At 42.2% G+C, this 27597-nt stretch overlaps 1 protein-coding gene across 4 annotated transcripts; it reads right to left on the reverse strand.

Annotated features, from left to right (window-relative positions):
- Positions 1 to 27597, reverse strand: mark4a (MAP/microtubule affinity-regulating kinase 4a). Of its 4 annotated transcripts, none has more exons than XM_028031391.1 (18): positions 26696 to 27596; positions 23886 to 24083; positions 22059 to 22112; positions 15634 to 15682; positions 15447 to 15512; positions 14858 to 14928; positions 14067 to 14123; positions 13348 to 13584; positions 12114 to 12233; positions 11930 to 12029; positions 11726 to 11835; positions 9850 to 10036; positions 9361 to 9587; positions 8523 to 8626; positions 6908 to 7192; positions 5641 to 5723; positions 5019 to 5063; positions 4567 to 4746 (listed from the first exon to the last, which is right to left on the reverse strand). In XM_028031391.1, the coding sequence occupies exons 1-18, from the start codon at positions 26747 to 26749 to the stop codon at positions 4682 to 4684; spliced, it is 2112 nt and encodes a 703-aa protein (XP_027887192.1). In that variant the 5' UTR covers positions 26750 to 27596; the 3' UTR covers positions 4567 to 4681. The 4 variants fall into 4 exon arrangements, with proteins under 4 accessions (XP_027887191.1, XP_027887190.1, XP_027887192.1 ...); XM_028031392.1 differs by having other exon boundaries at positions 9361 to 9572; positions 26696 to 26749; XM_028031390.1 differs by lacking the exon at positions 5641 to 5723 and having other exon boundaries at positions 1 to 4746; positions 9361 to 9572; positions 26696 to 27597.

The following is a 27597-nucleotide window of genomic DNA, read 5'->3' on the forward strand; positions in this document are numbered from 1 at the left end:
TGCCAACATCAGTGAATTTTATTCAACTTCAGCTCCATGTTCTCTTCAAATACCACAACCACCCAGTCTCAGTTTACAATTTTGCTTCTGTGGGAAGAAATTTAACAGCAGAACAGAGTCAGACTGTGACTATTTCTACGTTTGTTTTGCATATAACATCAGCTGTTCTGAAAATTCTTTTAGAAATGAAGTTGGTGTAAAATACTGAGCCAACTGGGCTTGTAATACTGTTCTGTTCCCAACAACCAGACCGGACTCTCTTCCTCAAAACTCCCATCAATAAATACTCCTTTAAAAAGTCTTCACAGTAATTCTTCACACTTCAAGACAATGTCACCCCATCTTAAACAATAACAGTGAGTTGTGTGACTCGAAGGAATAATCTTTTTTTTTTCCACACACATTTAAGATCACACACCAGTAGTATAGCTTTTCTATGGCTTGCTTGCAACTCTGGGCTTTTTAACCGCGTCATGGCATTAGCAGGATTTGTGTGAATTCAAGTTAAATCTCTATCGTCAAACAACGAGGTGGAAGAAAGTTACCGTATCTCACTGGAGCCCTTCTGTTTGTTTCTGTCAAAAGAGGGTAAGGTTAAGGGGGGAGGGGATGGAGCTTCATTGAACAATTAGCTTGTACAAACTGATGGTGTCTGCGTTTCATAAAGCCTCCAATCCAAGATGTGCATCATAGTTCATTTTTCCCCATCATAATCCAAACTCTGAAGTCATGCAGGATTGCAGGTTGGTTTTGCTCCCCCATATCACTGACAGAAACAGTTTTAATCTAGAATTACTTCCCCTGTTCTAACTATAAATAAACCTTGAGCTCTAAGATATATACTATATTCATATATTTTATATACAGCCATCAACTGACTGATATAAATCCTGTTTTTTTAATGATATTATTCTAAAAAATAAATAAAGTACCTGTGCAAATATCCACAAATTGAAGTGTTTCACATTTAAGACATTGGCGCCCTCCAGTGACTAGTACTGGGCATGACCTAAACAGGTACACTGGAGGGAGCTGATTCAAGTCAAAGCAAAGTGCATTGAGGTCTATATTACCTAATGCTAATATACACCACAATGAAAACCGTCCAGGGAGAGGACAAGGACAGACTCCTGGCGTCCATGTTGGTGCGTGCTTCTCAACCTGAGGGGTGGGGGGACAGCAGGTCCCCTGTTGGACTCCCAGAAGCAGCACACACCAAACAGGACTGAGAAGATTCCACACGACATGACAGAGTGAAATACGGCTGATTGTTTCCCTGTGGGGGCGGTGGAGGGGGGATGAAGCCAAAACACTCACTGTGATTCATACAAAAAAGTTCTTGGTGTGTATGAAGGATCGATGAGTTTAAGTCGAGGAAGTTGGTGAAGTCCTGATGGGTGTGAACATGTGGGGGTGGAGGTGGGATGGGGTTGGTTAGTTTGGGTTACCATGATTAAAACCACAACTGAGAGAAAGTTTTAACAGTAAATCAGCAGCCAAACAATATGACCTCTGTAGTCTACGCAAATATCACAGTACATTGTTCACTAAAAACAGGGAGGGAGCATAGAAAGCTTTCTCAGTTTTTTGTTTTTTTTCCTTTTTTACATTAAATAAGTACTGTATGAAGGCGCTGGGGGGTGTTCACTTTAAAGGCAACTGGACTAACAAGAAGAAAACAGTATCCACATTGCCTCCATTGTGCCTGTCCAGGTACAGAACTCTCCCCTGATCTCCAGAGTCACCAATAATGGACTGAGCAGTTCTTGTACGGGGCTACAGGGGTAAAGAGGTGCACATTTGGGAGAGTACATGACCTCAGCATGTAAGGGTGAGGTGGAATGAGAGGTGCTGCTGCTTGGCTAATCCATGTTTTGGTGTTTCCCACCAACAAGAGATGATGAGCAAGGTGAGATCACATGGCACAGAATAGAGTCAACACAAGAGTTGCATTGCATTGATAGTACCCTAGAGTTGCAGTGTTGCTTGTTATTCTGCAGAGCATTGAATGACTGCTTTGAAGGGGAAAGTTGGTGACATGGTTCTGGTTGAAAGATTCCAAACATCAATGCGCACCAAACATCCTCTCCCTCGTATCTGACATCGTGGGAGTAACAGATCCAGAGAGGAATCCCAGACACCCCGCTCACCAGAAACACTCATCAGCTCATTCTAGAGAATCCCCGGGTCAGAAGGGAAACATAGTCCCTCCAGTTCTTTCTGGGTCGTTACTGGAAGACCTTCAGACAGAAACAGTCTGATCAAATACCCTAACCACTTAAGTCTCTACTCTCAGCTCCCCCTGGATGACAGAGTTCTTCAACCTATTTATAATGGAGAGCCTTCACGCTACAAAAGAAACTAATTTCAACTGTATTCAGAATCTGTCATTCTTTCCCTATTCAAACAGGTAAAATGTTGTTCTGTTACCTGAGGGTTTTGAGCAAATGGATAGTGTCTGTATTCATAACCCTAAACCTAGATTTATCTGTTCCCACAATTTAGTAAAACACTGATATCGGTTTAAGCAAACAAATTCTGTTTACGAACAGATACAAATCATGATTTTAATTGAGTAAAGTTGAAAAGTGGGGCAAAACCTCATCTCTAAGCACAATAATGTTTAACTTCAAACCGTTTTCAAGTCACAGTGTCATTACTACAAACGTTTTACATCGTAGTCTTTTGCGTCTTCAGTTTCATATAATTCCAGGAGGATTCCAGAAAGAGTCCCGGAACGACTGGAATTTTCTTGTGCGGCACTGAGTGGCGCTTCCCAAGCTGTTGCTGGGTCCTGATAGCTAGCTGGCTAAAGGAAGGGAATTCTTGTCAACAAACACAAAGCTTGTGCTGAAAGATATTTCCACTCAACCATCGCTTTTAATAAGGTAGCTGTGTTTGCAAACAGATCATAGCAACAAGCTTTGAGAGTTACCTTGCCTGTCAGTAAAAAAAAAGCCTGCTGGCACGTTGCTACTGAGGCTAATTAATGAGCTGCTAACAGATTGCTAGACTTGGGTTTATTGTTTACTTATGAAGTACTACTAAGCAGAAGAAGGCCATTTCATATTTTAGCTTAGGTATGACACAATTTTATATGTTTAAATAATCTTTTAATACAGCCTTCTGGTTCTGATGGTTTACTTGACATTGACTTTAGATTTTGTGACGCTTGTGGCTGGAATATTTTTAGTTTTTATTAGATTCTCAAGTACATGAAATAGTTTAGCACAGATTTTGCAACAATGACTTAACACTAACACTTTCCATATGTCAGGGAAGGGAACTAAATGTTATTGTAGCTATAATAGTAATATACCATTTTGATATTTTTTTGCAGAAATGATAATCTTATTTCTCTCTTTTTTTTAAAGCAATTATATTGGGCTAATACATTTTTGTGTTAATACTCTCGCTCTGTAAAACTGAAGTATTTTGCTCACGGTTTTTGTGGCAACTGCATGGGAACCAATTTGACCAAAAATTATGTCTTTCCTTTTTTACTTTCCAGTTGTGAAGAAAGTATTGATGTTTTATATATATATATATATATATATATATATAAAAGTAATTTGACCATGTTATGGATTTTTGTTTTAAGTCAGCAGTATTACAGTGATGATTACAAAAAGTTACAACGCTGTGAGAATCTCAGACCAAACAATGCCAACTGAATAGCTTTGCTCCACAAGTTCATGAACTTGGAAATCTCATTGGCTTTTTGGACTTAGAGTACCTCCCTGATTGGCTATTGTTACTCCACGTTAGCCTCTGATTGGCCGTGACAGACACATCAACTCCCATTGACCTTAATCTGACGTAGTCATTGCCAGACTGTGCCCATGAGTCAATGCAATGCAACCCTTCGTCTTTGCCCATATGATCACAGAGTTGGACATGTTATCATGTATGTGACTGTCCGTAAGTGATCAAAAGGGGGAAAATAGAATGAAACAGTACGTGTGACTGTCATATAAAAAGAGCTTAAAAAAGGACTTGGTGGTCAGTGAAGTCTGACAGCATAGGGATGTTTCTTTCTGTGGAGATGAGAGTGACAGTGGGTAAAAACAAGGACCAGAGCATAACAAAATAAAGAGTCATTATGGCTAAGAGTAGCAATAAAAAATATTCAACTAGAATCCATCTGATCCATATCCAGTGGTTGCAGTAGCTCAGTGAAGAAGCTGGCTGAGCTGGGTGCGGTGATTGGGTGGACGTTGGGGTGCTTCGGTCAGCGTTACCTTACTGCTCAGGTGTGTGCGAGTCTATGTGTGTGTGCAGAGGGGGTATTCCTGAAAGGGTCCAGCCCCTTGTCCCCGTCTCTGTCCCCCCCATTACCTACTTGAATTCACTGGCGCACACACATAAACGCACAAAAACACACTCTCGATGCAAACACTCCCTCTGGCTCAAAGCTCAAGGTCCTTTGAGATTTGGGTAGCGATGTCCCGAAAAGCTAGCGGTGCCCCCCAGAGTCGCGTGTAGCGTACCCCATTAGACGTCTCGGAGGTGCCCGTGGATAGATGGCACACCTCGGCCTCGAAAGCCACGCGGCCCCCTGCCACGCCGTGGGTGCAGGAGAGCAGAAAGGGGCCGGAATGGTGGACCTGGCAGCCACATCCGAGCGCTGCCTCCCGCAGAGCCAGTACCACCTCCGCAGGGTCCCGCCGCCCACCGCCTCTCAGATTCCAGCCACGTCCGACGGCCCGGGGCTCGGACGCTTTTTGATACCCAGGTAGATGGCAACTAGGGGAGGACAGTTCAAGCGTTAGAATCAATGCGACTAAATTTTGCACAAACAAGCGAGGAAGTTTGGACGATATTGTCTTTGATGTAACCATGCTTTACAACAAGAAATGCTAAAACCACAGATGGATTTTCTGTACAAGGAAAAAAAAAACTTTTAAAAAGTATAATATTTATACAAAATTCAAATTCAGAACAAAGACATAATAAACCAACCATAAACGTGTATAATTTTTTTCCAAGTATCGTGTTTTAAAGCAGACTGAGCTCACCTTGTGACCGCAAATCTCCTGATTCCCTCAGATTCATTTGTGACCCTGAAGGGCAGACAGACAGAGATAAGAACTAAATCCACCAGAGAACAATAAGCCTTTTAAATAATCCTCAGTTGTCAGATGAGATGGCATTCAGCAGTGGATACTGTACAGTGAAACCAAATGAGCTTCAAAACAAGCGAGTGATGTAAAGACCAGCTATCCTTGTCCTACAGAAACATGTATCTTCACTGTGGAAGTCACACTTCATACAGCATGCAGATACGAACTCAGCAATTTATGTTACCTCTGTGCAACTTATACATATCGATTATTTTGTTCCACAAAATGAAATCATAACACAACAACGCTACAGTTGATGCATGAGATGACATTCTAGAACCAGTTGGACCATGAAAGTAAAAATAATCATTGTCTGCATTCATGCTAAAAAAATATCAAAAAACCGAGCAGGCACCTAGAGACAGAAAGAAGAAAAGATTCACAAGCCATGCACACAACAAGCAGCACGTGAAGTCAGGCACCGGCGGAAAGAACTGAGTAAACTCCAGTGAGAGAAGCTGAACAGATGGGGGCAGCACAGGCAGACAAGAAAGAAGCGAGAGACATGGGAACTTACTAACTGTTTTTGATCCTTGTGGAAGAGTACAACCCGAGACTGATTTGTTTGAGCCCTGGCGCTTGGATGGGTCAAGGTTGACCCTGATGCCATAACGGGGTGGGGGGAGGAAGCAGAAGAAGATAAAGATGGAGAAAAAAAAGAGGGTTAAGAGCAGGGAGTTGGGGGAGGGGCATAGAAGAGAGTGTATCTGAGTCACAGGCGAGCAAGTGGCGAAAAAGAGCGCAGCACAGGAGCTGATTGGCAGGGGTAAAGCTGAGGTTTGATAAGATTAGACATGTGTGATTATGACGACCAGGAGGGAGAGGGGAGCGCTGGATAATCCACGGCCACAGGAGGGCTTGCCAAAAGGCCAGAGTGGATCAAATGTTTGGATAAACATGAAGCCATACTCAGACTGTGCTCAAGCTGAAAGGAAAGGTTTCAGGAAGTCAATGCTATAAGATAACATCCAACATTTCTGTTCCCCCGGTCCAGATTTTAATCTATCTGCAACAACAAAGTGTAGTGCTGTATAAAGTAGAAAAATCCCTTGAATGCCACAAATGTTCATGTCTTTTATGGGAATTTTATTTGGGTGTTTTCCCACCAGATTCCATTTGGCTGGGAACCAAAACTGCAACATTTGTTCCATTTGTCAGCTGGTGTGGTTCACTTTCACACTGCACTGTCAAACAAACCAAACCCGTTTGTAAGAGCTGTCCCCCGCCCTCGCCGGTGGTGGCGCAGTACCAAGAACTATTGAATGCAAAAACCACTGAAGAAGACAGTGGCACAACTTCCTTCTTCACGAAACGTAAACAAAAATAAAGTGGCATCAAACTTTAACAGTTGTAGGATTTCTCTTTTGTTCTTGACAAAAGACCACGAGACATTTCTCCTGCTAGCTCCAGACTTGCGCATTTGTTTTGGTTCTATTTACCCAGAATGCCCTGCTCTTTAGTTGCCTGCTGCTATTGGAGCAGTTTACATGCTGAAGTGAAAAATGTAAAGCTCTTGGAGGAACAGGATCAAGGCGAGCTGGTGAGGAGGTGTGAAGAGAAACCCATTGTTAGACAGCTCTAGTGGTCGATTTGCTTTTCTGTCAAACTGCAGAAACTGTTTCATGAAGAAGCTCAAAGTCAGCGAGTCAGGATGTAAAAGAAGACAATGGTTTTGGCTCTATCTCACCTCATATGAAAGCAGCAATGTCATAAACTCTTCCCATTGGTATTCAGAAGAGCAGAAGTTTCCCCTCTGAGCTACGTGTTATGCAGTACATATTCACCTGCGAGTGAGTTTGGAGGTCAGCTTGGTGAAGAGGTTGGAGGTCGCCCTGGTGCGTGCATGGGGCAGCGGGCTGGCATCGTGGTGGGACAGGGTGGGCGATGTGGGCGGGGCAGAGTAGACCGGTGGACCGCGATCCCTCAGCTGACCCCCGTGGAAGGTGCTGCGGATCGTGGATCCTCGTGTCAGGCGGCATCTGTCCGATGAGGAAGAGGAGGAAGCTGCGCCGGCTCCGGCCATGCTGAGCGTGGAGGGGGACGCTGTGGGCATGCGGTGGCCCAGAGAGCTGAAGGGAGGAAGAAGAAGAAGAAGAAGAAGAAACTGTGTCACATCACCCATGTTTTGGTGTGGCAGAGTCCATCTTATTTTCATATTTCTCTATTCCACACTGGATATTGAGGTTTGGTCCACACGCAGCCAAATAGCTGGGAAAACAAATACATTTTTATGCATTTTGGCCATTCATCCGCACAAAAACAAGTTTAGTATCACTAAAAATGATTATTTATAAAAACTCTGTATTTATGTTTGCGCGTAGATGGAGATTTAGGATCCCGTGCATCACAGACTCGGACAAATAACGCGCCACTATATTCACATGCTTCTCTTGATATGATTCCTAAACAAGATTGTGTTGTGCGCAGTTAACATTATATTCTAATACGCGATTTAAAAGTAGTTACATATTTTACAACACATTTGGACCTCCTGGTGCCATGTTTAATTCCTCCTGTCAGGAATTAAACAGCTGTTGTTTTGAAGAAATCCGATTGGTTAACACTACACTGCCCCTTATGGGTTTGGCATGTATTAAAAGAAGCTCAATGGGTGTATTTGTGCGGGTTATTTGAAACCGACCCCATGTGTACAGTGCTATTTTCTAAAAGATGTGGCGGAGGTATTAGTTTTTAAAAGGACTCCGCTATATGTGTACAAGGCCTGAAGTTATCATTGTTTACACAATAGCCTGTTTATCGCAACAATAACGCTCATACAACATTACAATGACATTCTCTCCCTTACAAAAGAATCTATCCCCATCAACCAAAAGCTGAGGATGTAGGCCAAAATCAGAATCTCACATGATCGAAACTGGCTTATAGTGATGCAATAAGAATTTTGTTTTAAAAAGCCAAAATGGAGCAACGCCAGCGAACTGTTTGTGACCCCTAGTATCATCTCTTTGATGGCTATTTTAAGAAATGTTATATATAAATTTATTTGCAGGCTAAACAAGCCTAATTACAGAATTATCATAATGCTGACTAAGGTTAAACCCAGTGCAGTAAGATATAAATCTGTATTTTGGAAACATTGGCATGAGTGCATCCTAAAAGGCTATTTAAAAGGGTATTTACGTATTTTCATGTACTCTTATTCTTTCTCTTTATTATTATTGATTGTTCTTTTATGTAAATTGGACTCAGGAGTCTGCAATAAAATCTGTCTAAAAGATAAGATTTTGTTGCAGTTATGGCTGACATTTCATTCATTCATTTACTCAAGAAATTTGACGGAAACAAACAGCGTATCCATTACAGTCAACATATATTTCTAACTTTCCAGTTTTTTTGGTTTTTTTACTGTTTGAGGAGATGGGGCTCAGTCCTCCTTACCTGTTTTCTTTGCCGTTCTGCAGAAGAGAGTGCCTGTCAGCACCTGAGCGGTCTGTGCACACGTATGTATTCCGGCGTGTCATGGTGCTTCCCGGGATGTTATTCTACACAGAGATGAACAGTTCAAGTGACGTTAGGATTCCTCAGATGATAAAAGCTGTACAACTACTGAAAAATCCCAAAAATATGGCCACGATCCAATCTTCAGCTGTTGGCGAGAGAATTGTTTTGCCTGAGAGACAACGACAATAACCTGCAGCCATGACCCCTCCGTGGCTCCTTCCACAATTTAACCACGTACAACTTCTGCCGCCACTTCTGTGCACACATACTACATAAAGAAATTCATAAAGACACAAAGACTCTGGCACCTACATCTGTAACATCCATAGTTTACATAACCTGTGAGGTTCAGGCTTTAACTTTTCTATATTTTCCCCTCGCACTCGCAACACCCACCCTTCACTGTCTCTGATTGGCTTAGACCATGATATGTGTCTGTTGTTGAACCAATATTCTTTACATGAATGACTGGTCTCATTGGCTGCCTTTCCATTAAAAATATGTGCAAAACGTTGTCAATATTTTGTTAATGTCGAAAAAGCGCAATTTTGCAATTGCAGTGTTTTATTTTTTTAAATAAAACATTGGAAAACTATGAATTAGGAAAATGGTCCTTACAGTGTATCAAATACAACTACTCACACACACACACACCCACACACAGCCACACATTGATACACCGATTTCCAGATTGGTGGAGAAAGTGGGGGACAGCATATCTGACCAACCAAAGCAGTGTCTGCCCTCTCCTTGTATTGACGACTGGCTCACTGACCGTGGTGGCAGTCATGTCTTTGCGGCGGTCTGGGATTTCAGACTTATTGGGGTTGTTGGCACTGCTGACCATCGGGCTGGAGGGAGGAAGGCTGTGGCTCCCCATTACGCTGCAGCTGGCTTTACGTGAAGGCATCCGGCCCTCCCGCAGCTCCCGGTCCCCGGTGCTGGTCGGGCTCCGCTTGGGGTGCATGACGGGCATGGAAGGCCCGCCTTTGTTGTGGAGGACAGCAGAGCACAGACACACAGAGACTCACATAAGTAATATTCTGTGGGCATGGTGATGAAACGGATCCCAAATAATGTGAATGTTTGCAAATGTGCTTGTGGTTTGCTGAAGATTGAATTTGTAACACAGAAATTCTTTCTTAAGAATTTCTTGGAAATTCTTAAACGATACTGGCTGCTGTCGTTTAAAGCGATTGGTTAGAATATGAAATCATGGCAAGTTTAAGCCTCAGGATGAAACTACAGCAGAGAAGAGACTCACAGAAGTCGCTGTGTCGCCGTTGTCGGTGGTAGGTGGAGGCACTGCGCTGCGACTTGCTGTGGGAAGAGGAGGTGGAGGAGGAAGAGGAGCCAGTGGCTGAGGAGTGCTTGTTCGTCCCGTTGGTGATGGGGCTGGGTCGGACCCTCGCCAGAGACAGTGTACTAGCACTGCGAGCATCACTGCTTTCCTGTGACGCCCGGTAGAAGACAGAGAGGTGAACATCCAGGCAGAAGGAACAGCAGTTAGTTCGTTAGTCTATTTAGGACTAGCTGCACCAATACCACCACTGTTCTTACATTGGTCCACACATAATTAATTCATCACTAAAACAGTTTTTAGACTATAAATAAAAACAAGACAAAAAGAAGAAAAGTAGCTTCCCTCACGGTAGAGCACGGCCAACTGTTATCGATTGGTTAAAATCAGATCCAATCACTTAAAATTTCAACGTTCCTAAAACAAGCAGTCGTTTCTCAGTACCCGACAGTCCAGACCCTCTGGACGAAGCAAACCGCAGAATTAGGGTCAGGTTTTTACCAGAAGCCATAACAGGAAACAGAAAGGCAGGTGGATGGAAATAGATTACAGTCAAGTTGGGAATTCAAACCTCTGGATGTTGCTGAATACACTTAAATTGAAAATTGTTTGCAGCTGGTCAGAAAACGTTGAGCTCCAGAAAGCACTCACGGCGATTATACAGCAAAATATGATAAAAAATAGTCTAAAAACATCCCTCCTGTTCTTATTTTGTTTAGTACAATAATAGAATCTTTTTGTAGACCTTCATTTAGTGCAGTGACTCCCCTCTTTCACATACACACAACAGGGTGCCGCTTCTGCTGCAGATGAATAATTAATGCGTTCACAGAAGGAATTCTCCACTTAATTATACAGTGTAGTTAAAATAAAATCGATGCTTGGTTTAACAACCCAGCAAGCTAAGCTGCACTTTCTTTCTTTCTTCCAATGTATTTTGATTACAAGTACAGTAAAAACAAACAAAAATGTTAATAGTAAAGAAAACAAGTTATTATGAACAGTCATATTTTTAAAACAGATATCAGCAGAATAAAGAAATCAATAAATGGTGCTAGTTTTTTAGAAAATATTTGGTATTTGGCCAGATTAGAAATTTAAGATGGCCTACGAAACCGGTTTTCAGAATGAGTATTGACCAATTTCTGACCCAAGGTGCCCTTTCTGAAGCAATTTCATGAAAATATAAATGCTCTAAAAAAATCGGCTGGGGACTGACTGGTTGAAAACTAAAAAAATAAAGTCAGTCTTTTTTCAGATTAGTGAATGCAGCACGGTGCATGCTGCCAGACTGTGCTGGCAACAACACTCTTTGGTGTGGACGTTGTTCTTGCAGGAAGAAGTTTCACTGTTGGCTAGTTTTAGCAACACTGATGGATTTAAAACGAAGTGAGAGGAAGCAGAGTGAAGAAGCTGTTCAGAATCTACAAAACGTCCGCACATTCAGCTTATTACTTATAAGGAAATCTAATAAATAAAACTGGACCGATATTAACACCCGATGTCTTTTTCCGTCTTGTTGTTGTTTGTTTGGGTGAGACTGGTCATGTGGTAGCGATAGCGATGCAGGATTACAGAGAGTTTAACTGAAGCAAAGTGGCAATGGAGAAGTCAGCGTTGTGGTCATTTTTTTTAAGGGCGTTTAAATATTATGTATATAACACTGTAACATATCAGGTATCGGCCAAAACAACAAAAGTAATATTTTATATTAATATCAGCCCAAATTCTTAAATCAGCACATCCCTGGCTTTAATTCCTACAATTTGTAGCAAGTCCTTCCGGGGAAGTTCTGCAGTGTGACCAGTAAAAAGAGGCAGGAAGCAAACAGCCGACTCACGTCGCCTTTTCGACCGAGCAGCAGGTAGGTGGCGGTGACCTCGTTGTATTTCTGATTCAGGAGAGCGTCTTTGATTTCTTCAGGGGTGAAGCCCATCCCAACCATCACCTCTGAGCCACACACACAAGCAAGCAAAACCAACAGATGAGAGAGGAGATCACCATGACAACAATCAGGCGGTTGAGATAAACGGAGCCGGCTGACCTATGCGAGTCGGGTCGTTGTAGTCCTCCACGGGCTCTATATGGGGCTTCAGGTCGTCCCCCTCGTACCCTGTATTTATCCATTTGTCCTTCATGACTTGCTGCATGGACAGAAGCATCGACACACTTCAGTTAGAAGAGCAGTTCTACCGCCGCTGCTCTTGCATGCGTGTCGCTCCTCTTACCTCGAGCGTGCAGCGTTTGGCGGGGTTCAGCACCAGAAAACGGCGAAGGATGCCCTCGCAGTCGGTTGACATGTAAAAGGGCACACGATACTTTCCCCTCAGCACGCGCTCTCTCAACTCCTAATGGCCACAGGTGTCACATGTTTAACACAGCCACTCTTTAACTTTTGGTCTGTTATGGAATATTTCTGACTTAAGAGATTTATGGCAATGACTACCGAGAACTGCAGAACGAGTCTCTTTTTTTAACACCCACAGAAAAACCCTAAGATTCTGCGTTCGGGTGTCCTGTTACTATAGCAACTGGGATACAGCACAAACAAGCGATGGAAATATTGACTAACAAAATAAATCTTTTCTGATTTTGTTTACCGACTGAACCATTTGTAATTAAGATACATTAATTTCCTCCACAGGTTGAGTTGGTATTCAGGAATGGAATATATTCTGGCTCAATTAAAGCTGATCCTATTGAAAATATGCCTTTTGGGTGTTGTCACAAACAGAATGGAAATTTTATAAATTTCTATATTTTAGTGAGTCTCTGTTCAGAACAGTATTAACCCACTGAGGTGTGACCAGAGTGGGTATTTTAAATATGAACTAAAGACGATCACTGGGTCTAAGAAAAATGGAAAGAGTGCTGGAGGTTTGGACTTAGACATTTTCCAGAGTTTTGTGCCTCTGAAAAGCACAGGTTCACTAGTGGGTGGGAGCATTTCACCCCTTACATCCCAGCCAAGACAAGAGTGATTCTTGTCAGTCACTCCCGACAGCTCCCAGTGTGGACTGGGAATGCTCTCCATATCAGAACATATTCAGCAAATGTTTTTCCATGTCCCCTTTTGCGCATTAATTATTTTTTGTTGTTGTGGAGAAGTCAAAAGCCACTTCAAGCTAGTGAACAACATTATTTTGAATTTTGACATTTCCGTCAACCATTTCTTATATGACCCTTCAAAATGCAGATGAGAAAAAACCCCAGATAAAAACATGACTGGTGGGATTCCTGTCAATCTCATAGATTTTGTATTTTGTGGATGTATTTCCTATAAAATGTTTCTGCATTTATTGAAAACATTTATCCATCCTATTTATTTCCACCTCCAACACATTTTCTATCACAGCTCAACTTTTCTTTTTTGGTTGAAGAACATGTGCATTCTTACAGCGTTTGACAAATTGGGCTAAAGTAAATACTGCTCATATTTCCGATCCCCTGGGGAAAACGCACCTTTAGATTCTGGCCGTCGAACGGCAGAGAACCGCTGACCAGCGTGTATAGGATGACTCCCAGGCTCCAGACGTCCACCTCAGGCCCGTCGTACTTCTTTCCCTGGAAAAGCTCAGGTGCGGCGTAGGGCGGGGAGCCACAGAACGTGTCCAGCTTGTTCCCCAGCGTGAACTCGTTGCTGAAGCCGAAATCAGCAATCTTGATGTTGGCGTCGGCGTCCAGCAGAAGGTTCTCCGCCTGAGATAATTCAGAGCAAGCGGAACGGTTGGACAGGAGGTGGAAAGCAGAGCAGAAAAGGGACACGTTATGCACATAGCAGCAACACGCTCAGGGAGAAAAGATGGATCAGTGTAGAGAACTAGTGGGTCAGGGGCGCGAAGAGTGGAATGGGAAACAGAGGACAGAAGAATAAATGAGTAGAAATGAAGAAAAAAAGGAGAGAGAGGAAACACACACTAGACAGATTGGTGGGTTAAGGGGGGGAGGGTTGCATCCCGGACATGACTCATGCTATATGTATGTCAAAGTGTGTTTAGGCTCTGGCTCCGACCTCTTTACTCAGCACTGCAATTAGGATGCTAAAGCACTGTTTTTAGAGACACAGATCAAGATCTCTCCCACATGCTTGACTTCCAAATTCTGAGAGGAAACGAAATCGTTCGAATCTCGGAAGGCTTCTCCAGGTCTATTATTAATTCCATTCATTTGCTCTTCCTCACCTTCAAATCTCTGTGGACGATGTTCTTGGTGTGGCAGTAGTGGACGGCAGAGACAATCTGTGGGGAGAGAAAAACAAAAAAACAGACTGAGCTGAAATACAGAGCAGTAAGAGTTAAAGGCAGCTGCACTGTAAGGAACGAGGTTGTTGAAGTTGATTAAAACAAACAAAATAATGGAAACTGAAATTGAGAAAACATTTTTGTTAACTGCAATAAGTAAAAATAGTAATTAATGGGGTAAAGCTATAACTAAAAGGAACTATGTGATGCATTTATAAAACTAACTAAGACATACTGAAATTATAGACATAATATTGTTTGTTTTTGTGTTTATGCATCTATTTATCAGCCTTTCAAACTGATATGGAATCAAATTTTTTTTTAAATCACAGCACTCCATTCTTATCTACTGGTCTGCAAAATGACAACAGCAAAAGTTGGGATAAAACACCAGACACAGTTGGTTGTTTAACAAACATTTTTTTGAAAATAGTTTCTTCAATTGATTATTCATTATCCAAACGATATATACGTAATCACAATACAATAGTTTGACCTTTTTAAATTCTGCACCTAAAAATGAGGAATGGAAAAACAAAAAACTACTACTATAACTAATAACTAACAAAACTAAACAATATTTACCTCATAATAACTCATAAAAAGTAGCAAACGTACTCTAAAAACGGATCAAAATTAACCAAATTAAACAAACAAAAAGTCACAATCAAATAAAACACAATTAAAAAACCCACAACCATTACAACCCGGGTAAGGACGACCTTTCCTACCTGTCGGAATTTGGCTCTGGCTTCGACCTCCTTCATCCTCCCATGTGACACGAGGTAGTCAAACACTTCACCTGAGAGGTAGAGCGTCCGGGTTAGCAAACACAGCCAGAGGGATTCAAGTCATTTAATAGCGTGATTAAATATGGTAGATAAACAGAATGGAATTTATTCACTTTAATTTCTTTATTAATATTTAATAAACGGCAGCTTCCACCAGCTTTATTGTCCTCAAGGAGGACACGCTGCAACACATAGAAAACATAAAGACCTAAAAGATCCTTAAACTAAATGGATTTTCTTGCCAGGATTTTGATGAGAAGATCAATAGAGTTCTAACATCTGACCACCTAATACAAAAAAACCAAACACCATCTTGAAACTATAAGTTTTTATGTATTATGTTTTTTGGGCCGCATCTAGCTTTTCACAAAACCTTTGAAACATATCATTTAGCTTCATCTTTTTTTTCTAAATAAACAAGAATCTGGGAGAATCTGTGGTTTGATAAGATTTAAATGACGTTAGAATTGGGTGAAGACCAGATCGTATGTCAAAATCGTAGAAATACCATCCAGGCCAAACTACCCACCTCCACTGGCATACTCCATAACAAGGTAAAGGGTCTTCTCCGTCTCTATCACCTCAAACAGCTTCACTGTAGATAAAAATACAATTGAACACAATGTTAACAGTGCTGTCTTGTCACACACATACAAAGCAGCTGCAAATATTAAACCAATAAGGGACGAGAGATGGATGGGAGGAAGTTGTCTTACCTATGTTAGGGTGATTTAAGCCTTTCATTATTCGTACCTCCCGAAAAAGCTGAAAGACAAAACGAGGAATAAATGATTATGATGATGAATGAGGTAAGGGTTTGAAGCTCAGCCTGAATGGCTCCAAAAGCTCACCATACGTCTATTGGTACAGTTTATAATCCACCAGACACAAAGGAGTCTTCACTTCAAAAATCTGGGATCTGACCCGTCTCCAGCGGCGTTTGGTGTTTAAGATAATTATATAGCAATAACCTAAATAATTCTAATTTATATATATATAATTTCAATTCACAACAAAAGTCATCTCAAGGCACTTCACATGGAAGTTAGATCCAAGGAGAGCAATTCTCAAAGCGAAGTCGACTTTGACAAGAGGGACAAGAGAGAACACTGTGACTCTCACCTCCATTGGCCATGCCAAAAATATATATTTTTTACAATTTTGTATAAAATTGCCCCAAGCAAAACGGTAGAGCTGCAGATGGGCATCATGTTCGATTCCACAGATGATCAGCCTAAAAACCTCTTTTATGTCAGAAAATGAATAGAATGTGACTACCGTGTGATGGTGTGTGAACGTCTACGAAACTGTTTGTGATTTACTTACTAGATTGTTAAAGAAAATCGCACATTTCAGAAAGGAAGGGACAAATGTTTTTACCACTATATTTATGGGTTAATTCGTGTAAATAAAAGAAAGATTTTGCATTTTGCTGGCACTCCGATGTGTAATTTCTCCCTTTGCAGAGATCTTTTATTAAACAGTCAAGGACTATAAGGCAGCAAATGTGGAATTACAATTTGATCTAGGAAAAGCCTTTGAATTAACATTGCACAAAGCACTATTGGGCTGTGCAACACCCGGTGTAGAAGCTGTTACTGAGTGAAGAGTCTAAAAGAGCTGTTTTCAGTACCATCAGCTGCCTTTCCATTACAAATATGTGCAAAACTTTGTTGATATTCCACTATCAACAGAACAAAACAAACAAATTGCAAATGCAGTGATTAAATAAGAATGAATAAGTTAATGCAATATTTAAAGAACATGTCAAAATGTCTCATCCACATACAACTTCCTGTCGTCTTGTTCGTCATTTCCAGAAGTAGCAACATTAGGTCATTATTTACATGACTTATGTGATGTGAAAAATGTGTTTCCTTTGTAGTTTTAGGAAATACACTAATTTCATTCAGAAGAACAACCAATTTGCCCAAATATATGGTCAAGGGAAACACAGCTAGTGAGATGCTAAAAAGTAGTTATGGGGCTGCAAAAAATGAGAGAAAACACGGCTTTTAGCAGGTGACAATAAAACTAAATAAAGTATAGTAAAACTGATATTTTTGCATCATGGAACATGTTGGGTTTAGAGATATTGGCGGCATTTTAGAAAGGTAAGGACGTACATTCTTAGATAACACAAACACTACTGTTTTAGCCATGCTAAGAGGGCTAATGCAAATACCAAATGATATAAACACTTCAAACCGTGAGCTCCACAGTCATTTTGTCTGTGTTTCAACAAACTAGTCGGTCTTTAATCTCTTTTTAACCAGACAGGAAGTGGATGAAACAAGACGAATCCCACCAACGGTTCCGTTATACAGACATGTGAGCAGTCAAAGTCTCAGGATGACCAGCTCACACAGACAACTCGACACCTAAAATAACCGCATCACATTTAGGATTTGTGAAGTCCTCCTCGTCGTTTAAACACGGCAACAACAACATGATGCCCACGCACAAATGTGCAAGTGAATGTGCAGCCAAGAATCCGACCGGTTTCTACTCCGTGTTGGAGGTCTGCTGTGTGGCACGGGGGGATTAAAACCAAGGCAGCTCCCCCTGATTTTATGTAAATAGCTGCATGTTTGCTGGACCAAAGAGCACGGCTGAAAACAGACAGCTCTAATCCGCGATAACAAGGAGGAAAAAGGGAGGAAAATGATGCCTGCTAAGCTATTCTACTCCCCGTCATTTCTCTGTTTCCCCCCTCCTCCATTCAGTTCTTCTAGCATCCTTCGCTAGCCTGATGTCACTGTTGCCATAGCAACCCAGGTTTTAAGCTCTTCCCCAGCTGCGCTGGAGAGGAATCTTGGGATACGTAGTACTTGAAACCCTCATCCTGACCCATCCCGTTGTCTCTCCCTGCTCAGAAGCGGCGGGCGGACGGGATCGGATCTGTCAAAAGGAATCACAGCTTTGACAGCTCCTCCAGCGAGACGTTTGACCCTCGTTGCTGCTGATTAAATAGCGGCCCCGTAATGGCAGCGGATGTGCAAAGCAAAAGCTCTGTGGCGATGAGGCTCCTCCTGCAAATCCTGGCTAGAGTTCAAATCAAACAGATGGTGGCAAACTGCATTAAAAAGGGAGTCATTGCGCCGATGTGTTTTGACTTAAAAACACGAAGTAATAGTGATAAAAAGAAATGGTTTGATTTGATTTCCAGTGTGTTTTATCCAGAGTTTTAGGAGAACAACACGGAAATCTCACGAGATTTAAAAGCTGCCTGATGGACAATAAGATTACATTTTCTCCATTTGCAGTTTTACTTCTTTCTTCATTGTTCTACGTATGATACAGCCATCTCGCTTTCTTTCTCCTCTCTACATATATTAGCACCCAGATTATGTTAATGTGGGCTCTGTCATGTCTTAGGCCCAAAGAATATTCCCCAGCCTAAAGACATGTTAAAGAAGTCCACTATTATTATTATTATTATTATTATTATTATTAATCTGGTCTGTAGAAACACAGCTGAAAACTAATCTAATGACAGTGTGGCAATAAACTCAACAGGAAATCAGTTCATGTGAATATTAGTCTGTTAATATTCAACATGAAATTCTGACAGATTCCAGCTGAAGAAGACTGTACTATGAAATTTGGTTTAAAGAAATTTAAAGCTGTGTACATGTTTTTCTTTACGGTATCATAAAATAGATTTCTTTCTTTTGTTTTTGTTTGTTTGTGTCTGTCAAACTGGAATTATCAGAGCCACTGTACATGAAGATCAAGCTCTACTTTAGTAATTGGAGAATTGTAAAAAATATTACGTGGATTTGGTCAAACAAAGCCTAAAAGCTAAAGATTAGATTTGTTTTGCCTTTGACTTTTTTATATATATATATATATTTTTTTTTTTTTAATCAAAACTAATCTTCTCCTTCTCATAGCTTCTGTGATACCAGTGACCTTGTGCAGTTAGAGTATTATCCAGGGTTTAGCACATGCAGTAAATATAAGAGCTTTTTGTTGTTTTGTAATCCAGATTCTTTATTCTTCACATGCATCATTTTACGTTAGAACATAAAGCGGATATTTTTAATCCATTGTCTGCGCTCTTCCTATAAATTAGATTTTACTTCTTTGAAACAGACAAAATTGCTTCAAAGCTGACATTTGAAACCAACTTAAGCATTCACTTTTTCTCTAGAATGATTTCCACAGATTCCTCTGGACGTATTCGATACATAAGGATTAAATAAATAGGAAATAAAGTAACTTAACGGTCCCAGTTTTAAGAGGGTCTGTAAGCGGCCATGAACATGTTTAAAGGTGGAAATCTTTTAGTTCACAAGATTCTTCTTCACAGGAAGGAGGTGAAAAAGACAAAAATCTTCAGAGCCCTTTATGGCTAAACGTTGGTGACAGCCATACAAAAACACAATCAGCTCTGCAGGACGTCTGCATTCTTAGTCTCTTACATTTCCCCTTCAACTCTCACCCAACTGTGTTACATGCAGCTGCATGGAGTGATGCTGAGACATCTGGGAAGTAGGAAGTAAATATCTTAGGGTTCTTACGCATCTTCAAGTGAAAATACTTTTTTTTTTTTCCTTTTTTTTCTCCGAAGAGTTGTTGCGGCGCTAGTGGCTCGTATTTTTTGTACAGTAGGCAGACAGGAAGGAGGGTGAGGAGAGTGGGGAGGACATGCGGTAAAGGTCGTCGGGACCGGGAGTTGAACCCGCGACGTCCGCGTCGAGGACTAAGGCCTCCAAACGTGGGGCGTGCTAACGCCCTGCGCCACCACAGCACGCCCCAAGTGAAAATACTTTTAAGGCAGGAAGGACACGAGACAGACAGACAGACAGATAGACAGACAGAATGAAAGAAAAGAGGAAAAAGAAAAGACAGAGGGGCAAAGTAAAGAAACGAAGGGATATTATGAGAATATGAGGAAAGACACAAAAAATGAGAAACTACACAAGAAAAAAGAAACAACACTAAGAAGAAAGGACGCAACTTTTAGTAAACAAAATAGGCAATAAAGTCTGGAACTACACAGATTTGTTTTCATGCTCTCATTTTGTTTCATACTTGTCCAGTATGAAACAAAATGAGAGCATTTCATTTCAGGAAATGGCATTTACTGACATGAAATCCCAGCCTCTTCCAGACTTGAGGAACCCTGTCCACTCGTCTCCATGTGTCTGGACATCCAGCAGAGGTTCTCCTGCTCGACATCTCCATGAGTCAGGCTGCAACGGCAGAGCTTGAGTCACCCCATTCCTGTCGCGACACTTCTCCCCTTTCCACGAAAACCGTGACAGATCCCGACACAAACACCTCTACAACACGTCCTTTTCCATTACCCACAAACGCGTGTCTGAGGAAGACGTGGTAGGAAGACATGCACACAAACAGAGGGGAGCGTGAGCCGGGTGACCGCGGCCTACGGGATGAGTCAGCCCCCCCTGAACTCTCTCTCTCTCTCAGGGCAACGATTAGCCAAGAAAGAGACGGGAGATGATATGTGGAGCAGAGGTCTCCTCTTGCTCCCGTCCAAGCCCTAGCACCTGCCACGCAGCATCACATCCCATGATCCCCCTCTGCATCAGCATCAGCTGCTCTCCCTTCCTGCTGCTTTCTGCAGAGGGAGACAGTGGAGGAGGAGCCTGAACCTCTCACAGCCCTCTCCAATCACGAGTTGCGTTTCCGTTGACCAGGGTAATTGCGCAATTTGACATTTTGAAAATAAATTTGCTACATGGAAACAAAAGGATTTTGAAAAAAATAATAATTTTTTGATTAAAAACGTTTGGGAGCTAGGATGAGGTGGTTTATTTCACAGAGCTGAAACGTTTTTTTCGCATGGTTGATCAATAACTGAATGTTGCCACACAAAGATGACAGAAAGTAGTAGGAGCATCTTGGCGCGGCGTATTTCTTAATGACAACATGTGAACAAACTTATTCACATGTGATTTTAAATGAGTTTCTCATTTAATGAAACCACCAAAGTTGTGAAATTGTGAGGAATAGTAGCTCCGTTACACAGGAAGTAGGCGCGTAACGCACAAACATTTTTTTTGTTGCTTTTCTGCTAATGTCAAAAAGAGACCATTTTGCAATTGCGATATTTCCACTAAATGTGGAACGCAATTAAAATCACAGGTGAATAAGTTTGTTCATGAAATCAGTCACTAAAAAACATGTCGTCGTGGACCAAAGTCCAAGCTGTAAAACAAACTAACAGAAAAAAACATGGGAATGCAGAGAGCCAGAGCTGAACAAAAACAGAAATCCAGGGAAATATACACAAGGGTGCTGGTGGAGAAGAAACAGGACAATAACGAGAGGAACCAGTCAAGAGTGAGAGGAGGTGAGGTGAGTACTGGGAGAACAAATGCTGGAACAAAGGACCTGGACTGATTAGCTAACGGATTGCAGGTGTGAGGGAAGAGAGCAGAAGGCAGGCTGAGGAGAGAGAGCGAGACAGTGACACAGGGAGCGATGGAGAGAACACTGGGGACTTAGAAATGAATCTAATATTACAGAATAACTAGACATAAGAAACATAATTAAACTAGAGTAACAAGTAAGAAATAATTAACTATAATAAAGTAGAATCACTAAGAAAGGACTGAAAATAATTAAAACATAAACGAGATTGATCTAATCAAAAAGGGAACTGAGGAAGAAAGAGTTATAATGAAATAAATCAAACCCCAAAAAATAACTCTGAGACCTCCTTCCATTTCCTTTTGTCTTCTTCATCTTTTGTGCCAGTAGCAACATCCGGTTGTTGATCATGTGACTCGTGTGATGGCAAAAAAAAACATTTCCACTGCAGTTTTGCTGAACACACTAATTTCGATGCAGCCGAAAAACCACCTCCTCCTTGCGCAAAACTTTTTTACAAAAAAAAAGTGTGTGTGTTGGTTTTTTTTATTGTCGTGTTTCCATTAAGAGATCTATGTTTGTAATTCCAACTGGCACAATTTTCAGGTAAATGGAAATGCAGTTATTGGCAAAGTTTTGCGCACATTTGTAATGGAAACGCAGCTAGAATGCCGAGCATAAAACACCGTAGAGGCACAACATCAGACAGGGCAGCCGGTGTTTTCTTTCCTTGCTCCTGAAAACATGGCACACATCGCTGCAGTAGCAACTCAGAAATACAGAGAAGGAAACTGACCTTTTGCAGACTGGTTGGGTTCAACTGGGTTTTGTCAATGATTTTTATTGCAACCTGTAAGAGACGAGGAAGAAGAAATTTTGATGAGGAAATATGAGCAAATTCTTGTACAACAGAATTATCCTGAACAGTAAACATAAAGGCAAAATATTTTTTCGCACATGTCATTTTGTTTCTGTGTATGTTCACTTAATCTGAATGTTTATGTCTCAGTAAAAATATAAATAAAAAAATCATCATCCTCCCACCACCATGCCTGACAGTTCACCAACTCATGTCTCCATATTATTTTTACAGTGAAAATTCAATCACCTCCTACCCTCTAAACAACTTTTTCACACTCTTTTTCTAATGCTCCTCTTGCTCCTGCTTAACATACAACATGCTAACTGAGAAATGAAAAAGTGGGAATTAAAGCTCTTGGGGTTTACAGCTTCTCTGGAGCGTCAAGTGGAGTGACTTCTGGGTAAATTTGCTGGAACATTCACTCCTAAGAAGATTGGCAACTGTCTTGAATGTTTTCCACTTCGTGACAAATCTTTCCCAATGCAAAGGGATGTACTCTAATTTGACCTGAAAACACCATTTGGAGGGCCAGGAAAATCTGGCCCTCCAAAAAAGATTTGCTAAGTCATGCGAACGCAAAGCCTGGTCTGGTGGATCATTAATTTCTGAACATAGAGGCTGACCTGGGATCGACTGAAACAGTCCAAGACAGCTCCTTTAACATTCATGGAGAAAAAGCAGATGCCTTTGAAAGACAGAACTGAAAATATGAGACTAGAAAAATAAGCAGTCTACAAAACATTGATAATGTTGAATATAGAGAAATCTAAAGTGAAACTAAAAATATTTTTCTCTGGTCTGTTACATTAAAGCTTTTATTATTTGTGCATTTTAACATTTGGTTCACTGTATTTATTTTATTACTTAGATTTTCATTTTTTTTACATGTATTTTGGATTAAAGGGGCAGTATTATGTAGTTCTGGGCACATAGCACTGTTTTATAGCACAATATAGTAACTATGTTAACTTTCATTGTTATGAAAATATATGAAATATGACTTAAAGAAAATTTTACTTCATAATTTAACACCTTGAAAATGTCTCTTTAAAAATTCCTGCTCTTTCTGAAACTGAGCCTTCAAAAAGTCATCACAACATTAATCCTCTATTAACCCTTTAACAACAATTTTACTGGCATTTCACTGAGATGTAGCTTGTATAAGGAGCTCAGCAGATGTGCAGTTCCAACAGGTGTCTGATAATTGCTGCTGGCTAGTCTGAAGGAGCTGAGTGGGGGAGAGGGCTGCTGTGTGAGGAAGAAACTTGGAAACTTCAGCTCTAAGGAAGAGCTACGTTTTGAAGGCGGCACTTAGTCCACCCAGGGGTTTTGCACAGCTGAATGGTTGCTTTGGGAGATTACAGGATTTCTCAAACATGCATAAAAGAATCAAAGCAACACTCCGGGTATGTTTACGATGACGGAATAACATTATAACATGATGTGAAGCTCAAAAATGTTGATTTTATTTAATACTCTTTAAGATAACTACCTGACATATAGCAACGTAAAAACAATGTATCAGTTATTTTTGAAAGCGTTTATTCCATATTGACCAGAATGGTTGTAATTAATCAATACTGTCAAAGAAAAAAAGAAAAAGGAGTGCTCTGAAATGATTGTCCATAGGAAAACAGGAAAAGCCCCAGCAGCACTGTGAAGTTACCACCTTCCCTCGCCCAGGAAACATTTCCATCATCAACATATTCAGAGGATACTCTTCCTGCTGCCCCCGGGGGTCTCTGCTGCCCCATGGCTCACCTCCCTGCCTGTCAGGATGTGGCGCGCCAGCTTGACTTTGGCAAAGTTTCCCTTGCCGATGGTCTTGAGCAGACGGTAGTTGCCGATGTGCGGCTGCTCGTCTGAGCAGGAGGCGATGGAGTTCCTGCACCGGGCACCCAGAGAGCGGCTGGACTGGCTCGTGGCCTTGTCTGCGCGGCTGGCACCGAGCGGCACATGCTGCAAGACAAGAGGGGAGCGTCGGGGAGAGGAGACAGGGTCAGCACCAGCATGACACGCTGCAGCAGCAGCATCATTTGGAGTCAGGCACTTTCAAATTTTTCCCCAAAAATCATTTTGTGGGGGAAATGTACCCTTAAATGTACACTGAACTGAATTAACAAAAGAGTAAAGAAAATAGATTTCTACGTTTCTGACCAGCATATCGGGCTGATTACCAAATCATAAAACGCTGTGCATATTTTGGTTTAGAGAAAAGTCACTTATCAAAGCATATGTGCGTACACACACCATTTGTGCACACAGCCAAGCTAACAGCTGAGGGCCCACTGGGCAGGCTGGCAGAATTACAAGGTTCAAGAAAAGAAGACGAAACTGTTTTCCAGACAGCTGCACTGATTTACAGATGTTTGAACACCCTGAAAAAGAAAAAACATAAGAGCATGTGAAATTGTTGTTTTTGCTAAGCAGATGCCTGTATAGGGCTATAGGGGATAGCTGGGAGAGGTAAGCGTTGGTGGGTACATTCCTCCAGATGTTCAAAAACAAGTGAAGCTGAACTGAGCTTCATGTGACTACATGCCCCTTGTTTCTGGGTAAACAGCTGCTGTCCAGCACATGAGCTTGTTGTGTCTTTCTGTGGGCTCAGAATGGTTTTCTTCTGGGATCCTGCTACTTGTTCACACCGTTTCTGTGGAGCGAGGTGCGGCTGTTGCTGGTGTTTGCAGAGGTCTCCACGGTTCTTTTGTCTCTTGATTGTTGACTAAAATAATAGTTGTGCAACGCTGATGATAAAAAGAATGAGTCACGTTGTTTTTAATACGAAGATGCATGTGGGACGGCTGGGCGTTCAAAGGATACCGGACGTGTGAAGTACTTATCACTAGCTCTGCATTGGCAAAGGCTAATCTGTTGGTTGCAACACAAAAAACATGTAAGATTCACTTGTTGTACTGCTCTGTGGCTAGGCTAACTATTACCATTAGCACAAGCTAACAATGATTTTCTTCCCAATTTCGCCATTTTACTATGCTTACTGGCCTGTGCTGCAAAATAACCAACAGTTTATAACTATAGCTTGCACTAAGTCTACTCCCGTGGCAGCCATACTGGATTTTGAAACTCATCTGTGGCTAGGCTAATTATTACCGTTAGGAAAAGCTAATAATAAATTTCTCCACAATTTCATCCTTTTACCATATTTACTGATGTGTGTCATTGATTTAATGATATACAGTCAGAAGAACCAAAAGTTTATAACCACAGTTTAAGTCCATTTGCACGGCAGCCATATTGGTTCTGATGTCAGGGTAAATAATACATAGCTGCAGATTCGCCACCTCTCTGAGGCATCTCCGTTCAAAACCAATCCTGATTCATGGAGGATTTACTTTCCAGTTAACAGTTGTGCAAAAGCAAACCTGCGCAAGTTTCCTTCCTTCGAATTTCCTTCAAATTATTAATGATATATATTTATGAACCTAAAGGGGCAAGAAGATAACATAACCCCTGGAACAGGTGCAAAGTGGCCAACAGGAGGAAAGAGTGGTTTATTGAAGCTTAGAGGTCGGTAGCCGAACAGGCCAACAATGCGATTCCAGAGGCTGCAGTTACACAACAATAACAAGCCCACAGCCCCATGCCCCACCTTCAGGACATGGTGCTTCTAGTCCTGCTCCCACCTCCCTACCTACAGCACAGCTTGGGAAGCTGGGGGGTGGAGTGTGGGGCACACATGGAGAGCAGCAGAGTTCCTGTCAGGCTTTTCACCTGAGCCATCATGGCACCAGTGTTATCTGCTCAATTCACTCATCTGACACAAAGACCTAATTATACAGAAGATCTGCACTCATCAGAGACAGATCAATGCTCAATAGATAGATAGATAGATAGATAGATAGATAGATAGATAGATAGATAGATAGATGTGTTGTGTCTTTCCCGCAGGCCTCTCTCCTCTGTTCCCCTGTAGAATGTATGGCCTGTCTGACACCCACTGGCTGTAGGGCTGGGCGCTTTGTAGGCTGCGCAGCGACGGACTGCACATCATTTTACGCAGTAATCCCCTCCGCTTCGTACCAACAAGCCCACATATCCTCTACGCGTTTATATCTGGGCCTCCTGCACTCGTCCCACCCATTCGATTTTGAGAGAACACACACACACGCAGAGGAGAGGAGAGGAGTTATAATGTGACATCAGTATCTCTCCACAGAGGTATATATACAGAGATGTGACGGCTGGTTTTCATGCTTTCTGCGCATATTCGCTCAGCGATATCGACTCAGGTTGCCATCAACTCGTCTCCCTGCACACACGCACACACACCACATACACACGCACACACACACTCAAGGTTAGCACTTTCCCAAAGAGCAGCACGGTGGCCTCACATCCTGGGCCCCTTGATCTGTACAGAACGAGAAGAAACAGCACCGTGCATGCTCCCCTCCTCCTCCTCCTCCTCTTCATCCCACCCTCCCCCCATGCGCATGGAAAAGAAAAAAAAAAAAAAAAAAGCCCAGAATGCCAAAGGCCACACATAGCTCGGGGATGCACCACCTATCCTATCCCTCTGCATGCACACAAGCACAAACAGCGGCTGCACTTACATGTTCTCCAGTGCTCCTGTCGTTTCCAGACTGTAATGCAGATCGAGACGACATGTTTTCCTTCTCTTTCTCTCTCTCCCCCCCCCCACACCTCCGCTTAATTTTCCTCTCCCCACCCCCCCAGCTCCCGAGCGACGTTCGCCGTGTATTTGCGCGGACGGTGTTTACAGGATCCACAGACAGAATGACATCCGCGGATGCGAGGCCCCACCGACCCGAGTCAATCTGCCTGCTCTCCCAGCGACCGAGCCGAGCTCCGGAGGAGACCTCTGCCTGTCATGGCAGCGATGGATATGTGGAGGAGAGGGAGAGAGAGAGGTGGTGGTGGTGGAGGGGGGTGTCCTCAAACAAGCTGCATTTTCCACCATGCACCTTGCAAAGATAGACGTCTTTAAAAAGAAAGAAAGAAAGAAAAAAACGAGCGGGTCGATCAGCGACGCAGCTCAGTGCAGAAGCCCTTGCATGCAAGGGAGGAGAGGAAGAAGTGGTGCTAAAATGCGGCGATGTTTGGCCGGAGCCCAGCGTCTCTGTGGCGACTCTCCACTCCCTGCCTCATTTCGCCACACAAAACAAACACGGCTCCGACTGGACCGCTGTCATCCCGTCGCTGTCATAACAGCCGCCGACGGAACGCTTCGCCCGGTCGCCGCGACGCCAGCGCGACCGCTGCAGAGACGGAAACACGGAGGCTTACGGTGCAGCGGCGGAGAGAGGGCCCAAATGTTCCCAATTCGCTATTCCAGCTCGATCAGATGCGCACAGATCCGTCGAGGCGGCAGCAATAAGCGACACACACGACTTCCGGTCCGAGGTTTGACAGTAAAAGACCAACCCACGGTACAGGAATACAATTACATTTGTTGTTTACTAGTCCACAGTGCCGACAGTGATGGTGTCAGAGG

The sequence above is a fragment of the Xiphophorus couchianus genome, chromosome 11 (assembly GCF_001444195.1).
Source record: "Xiphophorus couchianus chromosome 11, X_couchianus-1.0, whole genome shotgun sequence".
Lineage (NCBI taxonomy): Eukaryota > Metazoa > Chordata > Actinopteri > Cyprinodontiformes > Poeciliidae > Xiphophorus > Xiphophorus couchianus.

Coding starts and splice junctions, on each gene's coding strand:
- mark4a (XM_028031389.1), bottom strand. CDS start 26,749: ATGTCGTCTCGATCTGCATTACAGTCTGGAAACGACAGGAGCACTGGA. Junction 15,513..15,633: donor CTTAAATCACCCTAACATAG/GTAAGACAACTT, acceptor TTTTATCTACAG/TGAAGCTGTTTGAGGTGATA. Junction 4,747..5,018: donor AGGAGATTTGCGGTCACAAG/GTGAGCTCAGTC, acceptor GTCCTCCCCTAG/TTGCCATCTACCTGGGTATC.